We start from the raw sequence: 18,542 nt of genomic DNA, 5'->3' as shown, positions 1-18,542 counted from the left end.
ATTTATGTGTTATTGGTAAGCGGTCTTTGTTCTGCACTTGTGGGGTTATTCCAAGTGCTCAAATGCCACATTTCAAAGATATACCGTTAGGGCTAGTGAGTTGTGGGCATACTATGTTGGTGATGGAAGTGTGCCGACACTTGCCGGCTACCCCCAGCATAATCCTCTCTGATTTGATGCAAGCGGTGCATTTCATGGTAATGTTTTGATGTACCTGCCACAAAGCTACCCTTTTAAGCTTGCACACATTGTTCACCCATTAAACAATAAAAGTAATGGAGGCTGGGAGCAGTATTACAGTGTGTTCCCACCATCTTTCTTAAATATAGTTCAGGCACAGAGCAATGCAACTTTAACATAGGACCATTCTTTACAGATGTACAGTGGAGGTCCGTGTAGTGTTTAAAAAGTGCTTAAAGTTTTCTGTGAAATCTCTGCTGGATGAAACCAGTGGCTGACTGCAGTCTTGGTGGCTACTGCTGGATTCTCCCAAGCCTGGCATGACTCCTCTTTCCCAGAACAGGCATGTCCAAATCAAAATGGTCAGCCCTGTTTTATTTCAGGATCATTTTCTTGCTTATTTGGTTTTTGTATACCTTGCCTCACAATTTTCACTGCATTTTACCCTAATTTCAGTACTTGGTTTCAGACAGTTGCCTGTTCTAGATTATTTAAAGCTTGCATTGAATCCTGCAAGAGTTTTCTTCTGTGACCATAGTTAAGTGTGTCTCTGCACTAGTCACATTTATTTTAACATCATCTCACTTCACCTGAAACATACCACTGTTTTTAATGTATTTTTCTATTTGCAGTTGTCTTATTATATTTTTAAATGGCTTCTGAAAGAAATTTCTGCAGATTGTTATTACTTTGTTAACTGAGATGTGTTGTTTGACTTTATAAGTAACCTTGTCAGGATGATGCTTTGTTTATTAATATTGACCTTTTCTGACCTTTTTTCTTTTCTCTCCATTTCAATTTTTGTTCAACACTGTCATTCAAAGTAGAATTTATATTCATTAGCCCAGGTTTATTTGGCCACCCAGCATCACCTCTCATCCATAATTACCAAATTGAGCAGGTGAATCTTGTGTCTCAGTGCACTCCAAAGCCTAGCAACAAGGCCCTGAATGGTGATGGGATTCTGAACACTGTTGTAAAGAAGTGTTACTTCCAAAACTCCCTGACAGTTTTAAAAGCCAACAAAGACCCAGTCTGGTTTTATAACTGTCAAAACTCATTTTTAAATAATTCAACTTACCTCAATGTAATTTTTAGCACATTTATTTTCTAAAAAAGCTTTAAGTTAGAACCTATAACAGTACAGCGCAATACAGGCTCTTTCATACATGATTTTGATGTAACATTGTAACCTACTTTTAAGTTCAAACTAACCTTTCCCTCATACATAGGCCTCCATTTCTCTATCATCCAAACACGAGGAAATCTGCAGATGCTGGAAATTCAAGCAACATACATAAAAAATGCTGGTGAACGCAGCAGGCCAGGCAGCACCTATAGGAAGAGGTACAGTCGGCCCTTCTCGGCCCAAAACGTCGACTGTACCTCTTCCTATAGATGCTGCCTGGCCTGCTGCGTTCACCAGCATTTTCTCTATCATCCGCATTCCTTTCTAAGAGTTTCTTGAATGGCCTAATGTATCTGCCTCTTTCACCACCCCTAGCAATACATTCCACTGCTCTCTGTGTACCTATACTTCCCTCCATTCACCTTAAAATTATGCCCCCTCGTATTAGCCATTTGCACCCACTTGATCTGTGCCTCTTATCGTCTTGTACACTAGTTAGGAGATTTAACAAATCACAAATAATTAAAAATCCCACCTTTCTTCCCCACAACTCTACAATCACCATTGAAACCATTAGCCTGATGGTCTGTGCTAACTTTAACCTGGCACATGATCCAGAACAGTTCCCTATCTTAAATGCTGGTGAATCTCAGCATGAATTTCCACCTAAGATCTTAGTTATCTTAAGTTTTAAACTTGTGTTGACTATCAATGGGTGGAAGTCACAGAATTGCTGTCTGGTAATGTTCAGAACAATTAACAAAATCTTAGCCATCGAGCCACAGCTCCAAAATAGAGGCCACATCTTTGCCTACCAGTTTTTCTTTTTTTAATGTAACGTAATAGACTATTTTTTGAATATTCATACAAACTGTCTCATTTGACAATCCAGCATGACCAGTTAAGCAGCCTGTGAGCACGAACACTTGTGTATCCCAAACAAATATCCAGAAGACTATTTTTGATTGTTAGTGTCAGGTGAGAGCGCTTTGAAGGAACAGCGCAGCAATCACATGTTATGTACCCCGTAACTGGGTTGCCAAACCAGCAGAAATGGACCACTTAGTTGGAGTCTGGATTACTGGAACTAAGAAAGTTTTATTAAAGAAATAAGTAACACAGTACTCTAAACATAAGGATATAAATGCAACAGGTTAGCAATGATAAAACACACATGTGCACAGATCTAGGATAATAGGATCAATCAAGCTCTATCGCAGTCTAGGGGTAAAATGATCAGTCTCAAGTGACACAGAGTTTAGTTCAGTTCGCAGTAATCGCTGTTGTGCCGTTGGGGGGAGAGAGAGAGAGAGAGAGCAAATGATGATATTCAAATTGGATTCAAACAGACCTTTGATATTCCTCGCAGTTAACTTTCGGGCGAGTCCTTTGTAATGTCTAATGAGGTCACCGACTGTGACCCCTCCGTTCCAGATACGATCGTTCTTCTGCGGTGAACCCGGCACCCGGGCAAGGGCGGACACACACACCAGGTTCCCGCCGATCGTACCTTTTCACCCTGTGCATCTATGGTCGGTCCCGCGACCAGACCTCCAAAAACTCCCACCAACTTGGGGGGGGGGATAACGCACTTCCAGGGTCTTGTTATCTCGTGGTGTCATGGTGTGTCGCTTGCCTTAGCGAACCTGTTCCTTTTATCCCCCTGCTGGGGTATCGCCTGTCCATCAAATTTCAAACAGTTCAGGTTCAAAGCAACCGGTCTGACGATACTCAGAACTGTGTCTCTTTTCGTTAATCTCTCTCGTCTCTCATTTATTAGCATTTTGAATGTTTCCCCATTGTCTCTCTTATCGGCATCAATCTTCTGATAACTTGGTCTTTTGTCACACACACGTTTAGAGTCATAGCTGTACAGATCAAAAATAGGCCTTTTGACCCACAATGTTGATGGCAAACGTTTTGCCTATCTACACTGACCCTTTTTGCCTATATCCTTCTATACCTTGCCAATTAAGTGTCTGTCTGAATGCCTCTTAAACATGGCCATTGTATCTGAGACAACCACCACCACCTAGTAGCATATTCCAGCTATCAGGCACTCTATTGAAATAAAACTTGCCCTTTAAATTTACTACTACTCACCTGTTGATAACTTCTATCACAGGGAAGCGTAAATTGACTACAGGTTTCCCCCGCCATCGGAAAGTAGAGCGTTCCTATGAAATGGTTTGTAAGCCAGAATGTCGTGAAGTGAAGAAGCAATTACCATTTATTTATATGGGAAAATTTTGTGAGCGTTCGCAGACCCAAAAAACAACCTACCAAATCATGCCAAATAACACATAAAACCTAAAATAACAGTAACATATAGTAAAAGCAGGAATGATATGATAAATACACAGCCTATATAAAGTAGAAATACTTTTCCACAATCATTACTGAACTGTTCTCCATAGCGAAAATCTCACGCAAGCGCTGTTGGCAAAAACAGGACGCAAGCGCTCTCCAGTAACCTTTAAGCTATGAAGCTGCCAAATCATACCAAATAACATGTAAAAATACACAGCCTGTATAAAGTAGAAATAATGTATGTACAGTGTAGTATCACTTACGGGAATCAGGAAGACAGCGCCGAGCACGCTGATGATGGTGTGTTAGGCTGAGTCGGAGTTTGGGTGGTGCAGTGGCCCCCACCCTCCGGGCCGCCGACCCGATACATTGCCGCAAAGCACGCAGGGGTGCAGCAGTAGCCGGGATTCACACAGCACATCTTTAAGAAAAAAGCCGAAACAAACATGCTAATTAATTAGGTGCCACCCGGCACGTAATTGTTGGCCCTGATCAGTGCCGATTTCCGATTGTGTCGCCTCCGATCTGGGCTGACAATTACGTGTCGGCGGCACCTAATTAATTAGCATGTTTATTTCGGCTTTTTTCTTAAAGATGTGCTGTGTGCCTCCCGGCTACCGTTGCATTCTCTGCGAATCGGTATCTGTCTGGGGGTTGGGGTGATGGGATATTGGGGTGTCATCTCGTCGTCTGTTTCCATTAGAGCAAGCAGCTCATCATCTCCTATGACTGCTCGCCTCGATGTCGAAGGTCGAGGTTCGTCGTCTGCTGTGGCTGATGTGGAAGGCTTGCTTGATTGCTGAGCCTTGCGCATTTTTCTATCATACAGTTCTTTGTAAGGACTCAAACCATCCTGCAAATATCCCTTAAACCGACGTACCCTTTCAAAATTAAAGTCGTACTTTATCATTACTCATTTGGTTTTGATTGTTATCCTTTTTTCTTCCAATTGCATCAGCTCTTCATCTGTCAGTTCTTGGTCATGGGATGCCAAAACCTCTTTAACATCATGTTCGTCAGCTTCCACAAGCCAAACTAACTTTGTCCTTACTTCGTTCACCACGATCGAAATGCTTAATTATGTCTAGTTTTACATTAAGTATAACACCCTTATGAGCTCTTTTAGGCTTTTCCGATACCATAGAACTCATCTTGCAAACGGCTGTTCACAGGCACTTGTTAAAGCAATGCAGTTCCGAATCTGGGGGAGAGCAGCTGCTTGGGACACGCTGCCTTTTATCGCGCACTGCTTCTTTCTCGTAACAGTGAGGTTTTGTAAAGCAAACGTTCGAAAAGCGGGGGACACCTGTATCTACTCCATCTACACTCTCATGAACTTGTGTACTTATGTTGGTCATCTTTCATGATTCACCACTCCAGGAGAGAGAAGTCAGGTCTATCCAGTCCTTCCCCATAACTAAAGTCCCTTAGTCCAGGCAACCTTCTGGTGAAGCTGCTCTGTGCACTCTCAAGTGTAATCACATCCTTCCCATGGGGTTGTTTTCTAAATAGTTTTAAAACATTAAAATTTGTATGTTTTAGTATTCATTTTTGCATTTTCCTGGATATATTTCACTGCTGTTAATATTGGTATTTGGCAATTTATAGGCTATGCGGAAAGGATTACTGGATGTTCTTCCTAAAAATTCACTAGAAGATCTAACAGCAGAAGATTTTAGGCTCCTGGTCAATGGCTGTGGAGAAGTGAATGTCCAGATGCTAATTAGTTACACATCTTTCAATGATGAGTCTGGTATGAAACAACTGATTACTTTGGGGTTGTTGAAATTTATTAATATTAAGCTTTAGCATATTGAATTTGTGTCTAGTGCATGGAATTAATATAAAACAAAGCTGCATAAAATTTCTCATGTATTTTCTTGAATTATGCAATGCAATCTTGATTCTGTAAAATTTATGAATTTTAAAACGTCATTTCAGATGCTGGGTAGGTGGTTTTTGAATGGGACTGTGTGGTTTAATCATAAACAAGAGAAAATCTGCAGACACATATAGACACCATCTATGAAAAAGAGTATAGGTGACATTTCGGGCCAAGACTCTTCATCAGGACTGGAGACAGAGAAATGAGGAGTCAGAGTTAGAAGGTGGGAGGGGGGGTGGTGCAGGGAGAAGAAACACAAGGTGAAACCGGGAGAGGGGGAGGGGTGAAGTAAAGAGCTGAGAAGTTCATTAGTGAAAGAGATACAGGGCTGGAGAAGGGGGAATCTCTTAGAGAACAGAAGGCCATGGAAGAAAGAAAAGGGGGAGGAGCACTAGAGGGAGGTGGTGAGCAGGTACACTAGTGAAGTTTAAGAGACTACTGGACAGGTATATGGAGGAATCTAAGATGGGGGCTTATATGGGAGGCAGGGTTTGAGGGTCGGCACAACATTGTGGGCCGAAGGGCCTGTACTGTGCTGTCATATTCTATGTTCTATGTATGGAGATAAGGTGAGAGAGAGGGAATGGTGGGGGTCATTACTGGAAGTTTGAGAAATTGATGTTCATGCCATCACACTGGAGGCTACCCAGACAGAATATAAGGTGTTGCTCCAACAACCTGAGTGTAGCCTCATTGCAACAGTAGAGGAGGCCATGGATTGAGATGTCAGAATGGGAATTAAAATGGGTGGCAACTGAGAAATCCCGTTTTTTCTGGCAGACAGAGTGTTGATGCTCAGCGAACCAGTCTCCCAATCTATGTCAGGTCTCACCGATAGACAGGAGGCCTCACCAGGGGCACCGAATACAGTAGATGACCCCAACAGACTCTCAGATGAAGTGTTGCTTCACCTGGAAGGACTGTTTGGGGCCCTAAATGGTAGTGAGGGAGGAGGTGTAGGGACAAGTGTAGCACTTGTTCCACTTGCAAGGGTAAGTGCCAGGAGGGAGATCAGTGGGGAGCGACGAATGGACAAGGAAGTCTTGCAGGGAGCGATCTCTGTGGAAAGCAGAAAGTAGGAGGGAGGGAAAGATGTGCTTGGTCATGGGATCCCATTGGAGATGGTGGAAGCTACGGAAATTATGTGCTGGACATGGAGGCTAGTGGGGTGGTAGGTGAGGACAAGAGGAACCCTGTCCCTGGTGGGGTGGTGGGAAGATGGGGTGAGGGCAGGCATGCACAAAATGGAAGAGATGCGGTTGAGGGCAGCGTTGATGGTGAAGAAGGAGGATATCTACTTCATTCTAGAATGAAAGCCTCATCCTAAGAATAGGTGTGGCGGAGATGAAGGAATTGAGAGAAGGGGGTGGTGTTTTTACAAGTAACAGGGTGGGAAGAGGTATGGTCCAGGTAGCTGTGAGATTCAGTGGATTTATAATGGACATCAATAGATAAGCAGATAAGAGATAGAAACAGTGAGATCGAGAAAGAGGAGGGAGGTGTCTGAAATGGACCAGGTAAAATCTAAGGACAGGGTGGAAGTTAGAGGCAAAGTTGATGAAGTCGACGAGTTCTGCATGGGTACAGGAAGCAGTACTAATGCAGTCATTGATGTAGTGTAGGTAAAGTTGGGGAGTGACACCAGTGTAGGCTTGGAACATAGGCTATTCCACATAGCCAACAAAAAGGCAGGCATAGTTGGGACCCATGCGATTATCTATGGCTATGCCTTTTGTTTGAAGGAAGTAGGAGTTGCCAAAGGAGAAATTGTTGAGAGAGAGGACAAGTTCCGCCTAAACAGAGGAGAGTGGTGGTGGAGGGGAACTGGTTGGGTCTAATGCCCAGAAAGAAACAGAGCTTTGAGGCCTTCCTGGTGGGGGATGGAGGTGTATATGGACTGGGCATCCATGGAGAAAATAAGATGCTCAGAGCCAGGGAACTCGAAATCATTGAAAAGATCAAGAGCGTTTGAAGTGTCACAGATGTAGGTAGGAAGAGACTGAACCGGGGAGGGATAAAACTGAGTCGAGGTATGCAGATATGAGTTCAGTGGGCCAGGAACAAGCAGAAACAATGGGTCTACCTGGACAGGCAGGTTTGTGGATCTTGGTTAGGACATAGAAACAGGAGGTGTGGGTTGAGGGAACTGAGGTTGGTGGCTGTGGATGGAAGATCTCTAGGGTTAATGTTGGTTGGTGATGGTGTGGGAGACAGTGACCTAGTGCTCCCCAGTGATCAAGGGGTAAAAGGTGTCTGACAGTTGTTGCTGGGCCTCAGCAAGGTAAAGGTCAGCCCGCCAGCCTACTACAGCACCACCGCCCCCCCCCCCCAAATGTGGGTTTGATGGTGAGGTTAGGATTAGCGCTGCGAGAGCGAAGAGCAGAGCATTCAGAAGGAGTGAAGTTGGGATTGGAAAGCAGAGTGGTGAAGTTGAGACGGTTGTCCTGTCACCAGCTGGCAGTGAAAAGATCCAGAGCAGGCAGAAGACCAGGGTGGGGTGTCCAGGAAGAGGAGGAGGGTTGAAGACGGGACAAGTAGGCATGGAGATGGAGGCGGCAGAAGAAGAGCTCAGTGTCACAGTGGGTGCAGAACTCACTGAGGTTTAGGCGCAGGGGGATAAAAGAAAAGCCCTTACTGAGGACAGAATATTCAGCCTCAAAGAGGAGAAGGTTGGAGGAGATGGTGAAGACCCAGTTTAAAAGTTATTGCTTTTCTTCATTGCTTTGGCAATAGCCTTGTCTAAATAGACACACAAAACTGTTGCTAATTGCCAGGTAGTCAATATCATTATGCTTCAACAGTATTGACTTCATTTGCATCCTTCAGGTAGCTTAAATCTCTTTCCCCTGCTCTGAGGACTTGGCAAATTACATCCTTGTGTGAATAAAGATCCGCATTTTCTTCAAGGCACCTGTAGGCAGATTTGATGAGATTGACATTTCTGGGCTCGTCCAAGCACGTAGATGGTAACAACTTAACATTTTGTTTCAGGGGAAAACGCTGAAAAGTTATTACAATTCAAGCGGTGGTTCTGGTCCATTGTGGAGAAGATGAGCATGACAGAAAGACAGGATCTGGTAAGACTGAAGTGAATTTTACTGAGCTTTGAAATTAGACTTCAGCAAAATATTGAATTTCTCCAGCTGGAGTGCTGTGGTACAGTAGCAATTAGCGCAACACTATTACAGCTCAGGGTTTCGGAGTTTGGAGTTCAATTCCGATGCCACCTGTAGGATGTTAATATATTCCTTCCCGTGAGTGCGTGTCTTTCCTCCATAGTCCAAAGATGTAACTGTAATTCATATATAAAATTTGATCTTGGTAAAACGTAACTGTTTATGGGATATGGATGTTGTACTCAAATGGTGAACTGTAATCTGGAATTGCTGCAATACTTGTGGTGAAGCTATCCACACAGTAGTGTTGGAATACAGTATTCCCATATTTGAATCTGTTGGTGATGAAAGAGCAGCAATATATTTCTAAATGTACAACGGGGAACCTGCAAGTGCCACACCTCTTGACTCTGGTGGTTGAGATAATGAGTTTGGGATGCTGTCGCAAAATATTGTACAGTAACACATTCCATTTGCAAATATACACTTTATAATCTTTCTGTACTAATGGTAGAGGAAGTCAATGTTTGTGGGGATTGGGAACTAATCAAAGGATTTCTTTTAATGGCATTGAGCATGGGTGTTTTTGGAACTGCAGAGATGCATGCAAGTGGGAAGTATTCAGTTTCACACCTAACATGCCTTTTATCTCTATAAGATGAGAGCTGAATTCGCCCATCAAGTTTCCTCTGCAATCCCATCAGGGCTTATTTGTTATCTGTCTCAAACCTGTTCTTCTGCCTTCTCCCTCTGACACTATGATTAATCAAGAACCTATCAATTTGCATCTTAAATATACCCAGTGAACTGGCTTGCACAGCTGTCTGTGGCAATGAATTCCACAGATTCACCACCCTCTGGCTGAGGAAGTTTTTGTTTATCTCTGTACTAAATGGGTGTCCCTCTATAATCTCTCTCCTAAGAGGCTGTGCTCTCTGATCCTAGAATCCCCCATAACAGGAAACATCCTCTCCATATCCACTCAGTCTAGGCCTTCCAATATTTCATAGATTTCAATGAGATCCCCTCCTCATTCCTCTGAACTTCAGTGAGTACAGCCCCAGAGCCATCAAACACCCTTTCATTCCCAGGATCATTCTTGTGATCCTCCTCTGGATCCTCTTCAATGCCAGAATACCTTTCCTTGGATAAGAAGCCCAAAACTGCTCACAATACTCCCAAGTGCAGTCTGACCAATGCCTTGTAAAGCCTCAGCATTACATCCTTGCTTTTATATTCTAGTGCTCGCAAAATGAATGCTAACATTGAATTTGTTTAATATCTTATAGATGATGTGATGGTTTGAGGTGACAGATAAACAGCCTGCTCATGCAGCTAGTGTTTATGTGGCTACCCCACTTATTTTTTACGGTCAGTTTTACTGATGGGTAGGTGGTTACAGTGCTCCTGTTACAGATAGTCATTGCTAAGTATTTGGGTGGGAGCAGGGGGCCATAAGGAAATAAGTGAAAATAGTTTGCTGATGATGTTGTTTTCTTTCTGGACCTCAGGTTTATTTCTGGACGTCAAGCCCATCATTGCCTGCCAGTGAGGAAGGTTTCCAACCAATGCCATCGATCACTATTAGACCACCTGATGATCAACATCTTCCGACTGCAAACACCTGCATCTCACGTCTATACGTCCCACTTTATTCCTCCAAGCAAATTCTCAAACAAAAACTGTTACTAGCCATTAAGACCAAGAACTTTGGTTTTGTGTAGAGTATAATAAAATGTGTGTACTGTGTGTAATAATATAACTAGGTCCAAGTTTTGTAGATTAATTTTTCATTTGTCAATAAAATTTATGGAAGTTATTGCTGTCACACACCTGGAGGTTCTGTGGTGGTGAACATTCCTGAATTTGGCTTGTAGCTAAAAGTCCAAACCACAGGCTTAGCGGCTTTGACTCTAACCTAGGCTTTTGGCTATCCAGTGACCCGTTAGCCTAACCCCAGCCAAAGATGACAGCAGATCATGTATTATTACACTGTGATTTATGGTCATTAGGCCTAGGAGAACTGAAAATGTTTCTGAAATTTCACTGCTGCCTTTGTGGAAAGTTTGATCAAAGGTTCTTGTATAAAAGAAGGTAGGGGAATTCCAAAATAAAAAAAAGAATGCTTTACATTTTGTGTGTGGCTATTAAACCTGATGGGAAAAGCCCTTTTCTTTGCCTCATCCACTCATCATTGGATAAATTTTAAATTATGATTTGTTCATTTTAATATTGCCGTAAGAGGTGAAATATATTCTTTGTTCTTTTGCCAAGACATGGTTAAACTGATTTGAACTGGTACGCACTCAAGATAATTTATAAGGATGTTTAGTTTTGGTATTATCAGCACCGTTCAGTCACAAAATGTAAAATTGAGCCTTTTGTGCAGGTGGCACAGAATGCTTCTATTTACCCAAGCTACTTTAAAAACAAAATCATTGGTTTGGGTAATCACTAAGTTTAACAAATGGTTTATTGAGGTTTCAGATATGAAATTTGTGTACTGTACCAAAGAGTTGGCCAATCAGTGCACATGTAGAAAAGTGCATTTTTATATAAAAATAAAGGAAATTTGCATTCACTTTCTTGCTGCAGTTCGCACACTCCTGTCGCCTCTTTCATATGCATGTTTAGAATCACAACATTTTCCCCTTCTTTTGTAATGGCTTATACTTAGTATTGACCTGTAATGCTTTGCTGGTTGTATGCAACGGACAATACTTAAGGTATGAGAACTTTTGTAATCTATGTATGAACCCATTACTTATTTTAAATTGTAAATACTCAGTTCTTATTATATAATAGAAAAATATAGCACCTTCTTGATTCTCTTTGTACAGCATTGCACTATGTTGGCTTTGAGTTTGTTCAACATTTCTTTTGCATTTCTGGTTTTACAGAATAATCTCATCATTTTATTAAAGGTTCATCAAAATATGCACCTGCTAACATATTTATGGCACCTTAAGCTTCTTGAAACAGCTTGCTGTACTCCATTGAACTTGACCTTGAGAACATGTTGAAAATGGGCTCTTGTAGAACAGTACAGCGAAGGGACAGGGCCTTCGGACCACAATGTTGTACTAAACCAATTAAATTAGTAATCAAATGGCTAACTAAGCTAATCTTGTCTGCCTACACAGTATCCATATCCTTCCATTTTACTTGAATTCATGTGTCCATCTAAACATCTCTTACAAGTCCCTAATGTTTCAACGACCCAAGGCAGTGCATACCAGACATCCCACCACTCGCTGTTTAAAACAAAAACAATAAAACTGTTCCTCATGTCTCCTTAAATGCATGCCTTCTGGTATTAGACATTTCAACCCAGAGAAAAAGATATGATGTATCCATCTATGCATCTCATAATCTTATAAACTTCTATCTGATCCCTTTGCCGCTCCAGAGAAAACAACCCAAGTTTCTCCAACCTCATTATAGAACATGCCTCTAATCCTGGTAAACCTCTTTTGCACCTCCTCCAAAGCCCTGACATCCTTACTATAATGGGCAACTAGAACTGCATGTAATGCAGTTGATTGTGATAACTGAGGAATCAGTTATCCACATCAGGCTGTAAGTTAACAGCTTGATGTCCAATGCTGAGCTCCAATCTAAATGTGTTCAAAGCAGTGTCAAGTGTCTGTTTGTATATGAAAGCATTGATCCAAATTCATGGCATGTTTTGTAACTTAAGAAATCTTAACACACTTGCAATTCCTCTAGTCCAGCTGAAGAATTGGTCTTCTCTCTCTGCACCTCATTTTCAATCATGAGGAGTTCTGGTTCGAAATGTCAACTGTTTATTCCTCTCCATGCATGTTGTCTGACCTGCTGAGTTCCTCCATCATTTTGTGTGTTTTTTTTTGGATTTACAGCATGTGCAGAATCTTTGTGTTCTTCCTTTTCAGTTGGATGGAGAGAACTTTGTCAGTAGTTGAAAAGTGTGATAATGAAATCTCAAATTTAAAAGTACATCTATGTCACCATATACATGGCTGAGATTAATTTTCTTGCGAGGATAATAAATCCAAAAATCACAGTAGAATCAATGAAAGACTGCACCATTAGAGTGGACAACCAGTGTGCAAAAACAATAAACTGTGCAAATACACAAAGAAATAATAATAAATAATATATATTGGGAACATGATGAGTCATTGAAAGTGAGTCCATCTAGGTTGTGGAAACATTTTGGTGATGGGGCAAGTGAAAGTAGAGGTGCTGACGTGCTTTCTTCATAATTGCACTTGCGTGCTGGGCCCAGAACAGGTTCTCTGAAAGGGTAGCACCGAGGAAATTAAAGTTGCTGTCCTGCTCCACCTCTGATTCCCCCAATGAGGACTGGCTTATGGACCTCCAGCTTCCTCCTCCTGAATTCAATAATCAGCTCCTTGGTCTTGCTGACATTGAGTAGGTGGTGATTGTTGAGGCACCACTCACTCAGATTTTCAATCTTCCTCCTATACGCTGATTTGTCACCGCTTTTAATCTCAATATAGCTTCTAAAAGGGAAAAAAATTGCTTGTACAAACTTGTTAAATCTTAAGTGGTATCAAACAACAGGAGTGTGTTACAGTTCTGTTCAAATTTGGATGAGGAAATCCCACACTAAGCATGTCAGTAAAGGAATAAATTGTAGGTTGGCTTCACTGGGAGCGAGATGCAGCTCCATGTAATAGATTCTATTAAATAGAAGAATGGGAGTAGAATGTTCTACAAAAATTAGTGGCCGGGACTGCCATTAAAATTTATATCAATGATTGAGATTATGTAAATAACTGCAGTTATATAATTTGATATCAGCATTTTGTTTCTTGGGGTGATGGGATAGGCTATTGGTATTAGAGAAATAGCATCAATTGTAAGAATACCAGCAAATTACAGGAGGACATAAATAAAGGCAAGTGAAATTCAATGCAAACGTGAACCAATGTATTTTAATAGAATAAAATGGGCGTTTGTTAGAAAGCTAAGTTAACGAGGCAAAAAAACAAATATATTACTAACTGCCTTTTTTTAAGGAAAGAAGCAAGCTAAGTACCAGGGTTATATCCAGTGGATAAAATTGGGAGAAAATGGCAAGTTACTTTAAATCTTGAACCTTAGTTAGTCTTAAATGTTTCATACTGGTCTGCTTGTCATAAATAGATGCATGGGGAGGGTTCAAAACAAGGGATGAACCTAGAAGGAAGCTATAAATTAAGAACGGTTGAAGAGACTCGATCTCTCTTGTGAGAAGAGACAGTTATGACCTAAAATTTCTTTGACAGTGTAAAAGGTTTTGATGGAGTGGCTGCAGATAGCATTATTTCACTTATTTGAGGGCATATGGATGCCACGCCACTGCAGTGGTTCGTGCAACACTATTACATCTCGGGGCATCAGAGTTTGGAGAGCAATCCCTGCATCCTCTGTAAGGAGTCTCTACGTCCTCCCCTTGCAATGCATGTGTTCTCTCCCAGAGTACAAAGGTGTACAGGTTAATTGGTCATTGTAATTTGTCCCCGATTAGGTTAGGGTTGTTGAACAGAAGGGTCTGTTCTGCACTGTATTCATAAGTAATGTTGTTCGTCCATCGTCGTCGTCGATGAAGACCTCGACACTATTGGTCTCTTTGAGACTGGATGCGGTGTGTCCGAAGATGACTGGTCAGGCCAATTCTGGCACGAAATGTCCAGGCACATGGGCAAACGTGTAGGCACTGCAGTTGTTGCGCCGGTGGCGCTTCTGTTGTGCGCCTTGCTTTGTAAGCTTGACAGCCCTTGTGGATGAGGCCGCGCCAGGTAGGGTGGTTTAGTGCCAGCGTTTCCCAGGTGGTCGTGTCTATGTCAAGCGAATTCAGGAAGGTCTTTCGTGTGTCCTTGTAACGTTTCTTCTGCCCTCCATGCGAGTGTCTTCCAACAGAGAGGAGTTCTCCAAAAAGGAGCTGCTTGGGTATGCGCTGTCCGGCAGGCGGATGACATGACCTGCCCACCGGGTCTGTGCTCTCATCAGCAATGTGTGGTCTGATAGTAGACTTGCTCTAGAGAGAACTTAAGTGTCTGGTACTTTGTCTTGCCATCTGAAGCCTAATATTCTGCGAATACAAGTCATGTGGAAATGGTTGAGCTGTCTTGCATGCCCTCGATACGCAGTCCATGTTTCACAGGCATACAGGAGGGTGGTGAGTACCACGGCTCTTAGACATTCAGTTTTGTTGCTGGACTGATTCCTCGGCGTTTCCATACAGTGGAGAGCAGTCTACCAAAAGCAGAACTTGCCTTGGCTATTCTGCAGTTAACTTCTGTATCAATAGTCACTGCTCGGGAGAGGGTGCTGCCAAGGTAAGTAAACTGGTCCACTGCCTGTAGTTTCTGTCAATTGGTTGTGATTTTGGGTTCTGTGTACAGTGCATGAGGAGCAGGCTGGTGCATGACTTTGGTCTTTTTGATGTTGATGGCGAGTCCAAAGTTGTCACAAGCCGTGGAGAATTTGTCTATATTGACTTACATCTCTGGCTCCGAGCCAGCATACAGGGCGCAGTCATCGGCAAAGAGGAAGTCTCTCAGAACAGTCTCCTTCACTTTGGTAATAGCCTGAATTCTTCTCAGGTTGAAGAGCTTCCCATCCACTCTGTACTTGATTCCAGCGTCACTGTCCTGGAAGGCATCATTCAGCATGGCAGTAAACATTATGCTGAACAGTGTGGGTGTGAGCACACAGCCCTGTTTGACACCATTGGAGACTGGGAACACCTCAGAGGATTCTCCGCTGTCCAGCACTCTGGCCGTCATGCCATCATGGAACTGGCGTACCATCTAAATGAACTTGGCGGGGCAGACGAACTCTGACATGATCCTCCACAGGCCTTGTTGGCAGACAGTGTCAAAGGCTTTCCTGAGGTCAACAGAAGTTGTGCAGAGTTCACCATTCTGCTCCTGACACTTCTCCTGAAGTTGGCGCGCGGCAAAAATCATGTCAATAGTCCCACGACCTTTGCGAAAGCCACACTGTGATTCTGGCAGCAGGCCCAGCTCCAGATGAGCGACCAGACGATTCAGCAAGACTCTTGCAAGGGATTTTCCTGTGATGGAGGGCAGCGAGATACTTCGGTGGTTGTCGCATACTTGTTGATTGCCCTTCCTCTTGTAGAGGTGTAAGATGGATGCATCTTTAAGTTCCTGAGGAATGGATCCTTGCTTCCAAAAAGACTGGAACAACTCGGTGAGCTTCTCTATAAGTACAGGACCACTGGCTTTGTAGATCTCTGCAGGTATGGCGTCTGCCCCTGGGGCTTTGCCACTGGATAGCTGGCTGACAGCTTCCGTGACTTCGGCTACTACCGGTGGGTCATCCATGGCGCTGCTGATGTCGACAGCGCCATGGATCCTGTCTATCGCCTCATCGTTAACAGATGACGGCCGGTTGAGAACGGCTTCAAAGTGTTCAGCCCATCCCTGCAGGATCTCAGCCTTCTCTGTAATGAGAGTTATACCATCTGTACTCAGGAGGGGGGAACTCCCGAGAGCCTGAGGTCCGTAGAGAGTGTTGAGGGCTTCATAGAATCGTTTCAGGTCGTTTCTGTCAGCGTATCCCTGTATTTCATCTGCCTTGGCGCTCAACCAGGCATCTTGCATTTTACGCAGTTTATTCGGGACTGTCCTGCGAGCACTGGTAAAGGCGTTTTTCTTGACAGCTGATGATGGGTCGTTCTGATGGGCACGATGAAGGCGGTGTTTTTCAACAAGTAGAGCCTGTATCTCCTCATCATTCTCATCGAACCAGCCATGCTGCTTACGGGTAGAGAGCCCTAGCATCTTCATTGCAGATGAATGGACAGCATCCCTGAAGCGATCCCAGTTGTCCTCAGCGTTGCCTGCAAGGTGTAGGTCAGCAAGCTTGGTTTCTAAATCTTCAGCCAGTGTTATCCTCAGAAAGGTGACTCCTGACGGCGAATCTCAATCCAGCATCACGACGCTCATCGCTGCCGCGACTGCTCCAGAAAAAAGTGTATCCGCCTCCAGTTTCAGTCAGCTGACCTACGTTGGCAAGACGAGTCTCACTCAGGGCTGCTATGTCAATGTTGTATCTTGCAAGCTCTCCGGCAACGAAGGCTGTTCTTCTCTCTGGTCTGTTTGCTGTAGGGTTGTCCAATAGCGTGCGCACCTTCCAAGTGCCAATGGTGAGTGGTGTCGCCTTGAGGTTTGTTGTGTTTGTTCGACCGCCAAGATAGGATCCCCGCCAGCGGCGGTAAACTGGCCAGGGTGTAATGAAGCAGGCTATGTTTGGGGCACCTTTTCTAGCCTCTTCCTCACACTGCGCAGGTGAGCAGTGCGTTCCTAAAGAGGGCTGCTCGGTCACCCAGGTAGACGCCGAGTTTCACTGCTGCTGCGGTCAGCGAAAAGCGACCTTTAGACCTGAGCTGCCTGTGTGCAGGTCCGTGATTACAGCTCCCAGTGTATCCACACCTGCTGCTTCGTCGCTCCCCCATCGCCACAGGACTTCAAAGGTTGAGGGTGATGATGAGGGCGATGGTGTCGAGACTAGTGCTTGATTTGGATTTAAGTGAGGGAGAGGTGCGCAGCGTCAGCCTCACTCTCTCTTCCCAATTCCCATCTGGATCCAGTGGCAAGACAGAGTGGAGACGGCTGGAGATGGGACAAGGTGCAGTGGATGACCAGGACATCTTCTGTGTCTTGTCCTGCTCTACATGTTCCACGATGCTTGCAGAGACCGCCTTCTTGACCGTTGGACCTTCCTTTGGTCTCGTCCGCTCAATCCGCCGGAGTCTGTCTTCACATGCTGGAATAGACAACTCCCTATCTCACCGAGGGTTTGAGACCCGTCGGCTACCCTCACCTGGTTTAGCCGGCTTGTCGAAGCCGTTGCCCGGGGTGTGGCCGCTGTCACATGGAAACAGCTTCGGGGAGCCACAGGTGAGAGCTGAGTGCCAGGTGGGGAACAAAGGTGGACTAACCGCCCTGAAAAGGACGCGACATATAATGTAAATAAATATGCAAAGGCCACTAATGAAAGAGAAATCATTGAGAAACTCAGAAGAAATTATTTCATCCAAAGAATCGTGAGAACGTGGAAGCTGCGACCATGAGGAGCATGAGGACTAGAGAAGTACAGTTCCATTTGAATGAGCTACAGGGGGTGGAAATGGATTATCCACATACAGCACAGGGCCAGGTTTGAGTGTGCACTTTACTTTATTGTCGTCAAACAATTGATACTAGAACGTACGGTCATCACAACGATATTTGATTCTGCGCTTCCCGCTCCCTGGATTACAAATATTAAATATTTAAAATATTAAAAATAGTAAAAATTAGTAAATATTAAAAATTTAAATTATAAATACAAAATAGAAAATGGAAAGTAAGGTAGTGCAAAAAAAACCAAGAGGCAGGTCTGGATATTTGGAGGGTACGGTCCAGATCCAGGTCAAAATCCATTCAGCAGTCTTATCACAGTTGGAAAGAAGCTGTTCCCAAATCTGGCTGTACGAGTCTTCAAGCTCCTGAGCCTTCTCCCGGAGGGAAGAGGGACGAAAAGTGTGTTGGCTGGGTGTGTCTTGTCGTTGATTATCCTGGCAGCACTGGTCCGATAGCGTGCGGTGTAAAGTGAGTCCACGGACGGAAGATTGGTTTGTGTGATGTGCTGGGCCGTGTTCACGATCTTCTACAGCTTCTTCCGGTCTTGGACAGGACAACTTCCATACCAGGTTGTGATGCACCCTAGAAGAACACCAGCACCTCTCCGGAGCGGACAACCACACTGAAGTGACGGCGGAGACCTCAAGGCGCCCCAGACGCTTCCCCAGAGCGACCACCGTAAAGCCCCGTTGGTGGACATCCACAGCTGCCGGAAGTGAGACACCACCTCCGCTCGTCTTGCCCGAAGACGCCGTGCGGTCCATCCGATGGATCGA

General features: G+C 43.9%; 1 protein-coding gene across 5 annotated transcripts in view; it reads left to right on the top strand.

Annotated features, from left to right (window-relative positions):
• The window catches only part of ubr5 (ubiquitin protein ligase E3 component n-recognin 5), a 198,213-nt gene extending 185,424 nt beyond the window's left edge, over positions 1-12,789 (top strand). For all 5 annotated transcript variants that reach the window (XM_063055485.1, XM_063055476.1, XM_063055469.1 and 2 more), the window contains 3 exons: positions 5,228-5,372; positions 8,496-8,581; positions 10,132-12,789. In XM_063055485.1, coding sequence (XP_062911555.1) covers positions 5,228-5,372; positions 8,496-8,581; positions 10,132-10,344 — 444 coding nt within the window. In that variant the 3' untranslated portion in view covers positions 10,345-12,789. The remainder of the gene's footprint in view (positions 1-5,227; positions 5,373-8,495; positions 8,582-10,131) is intronic.
• Positions 12,790-18,542: the final 5,753 nt, after the last annotated feature.

This window comes from Mobula hypostoma, chromosome 1 (genome assembly GCF_963921235.1).
Source record: "Mobula hypostoma chromosome 1, sMobHyp1.1, whole genome shotgun sequence".
NCBI classification, from domain to species: Eukaryota; Metazoa; Chordata; class Chondrichthyes; order Myliobatiformes; family Myliobatidae; genus Mobula; species Mobula hypostoma.
This window is presented reverse-complemented; position numbering and strand designations above follow the sequence as displayed.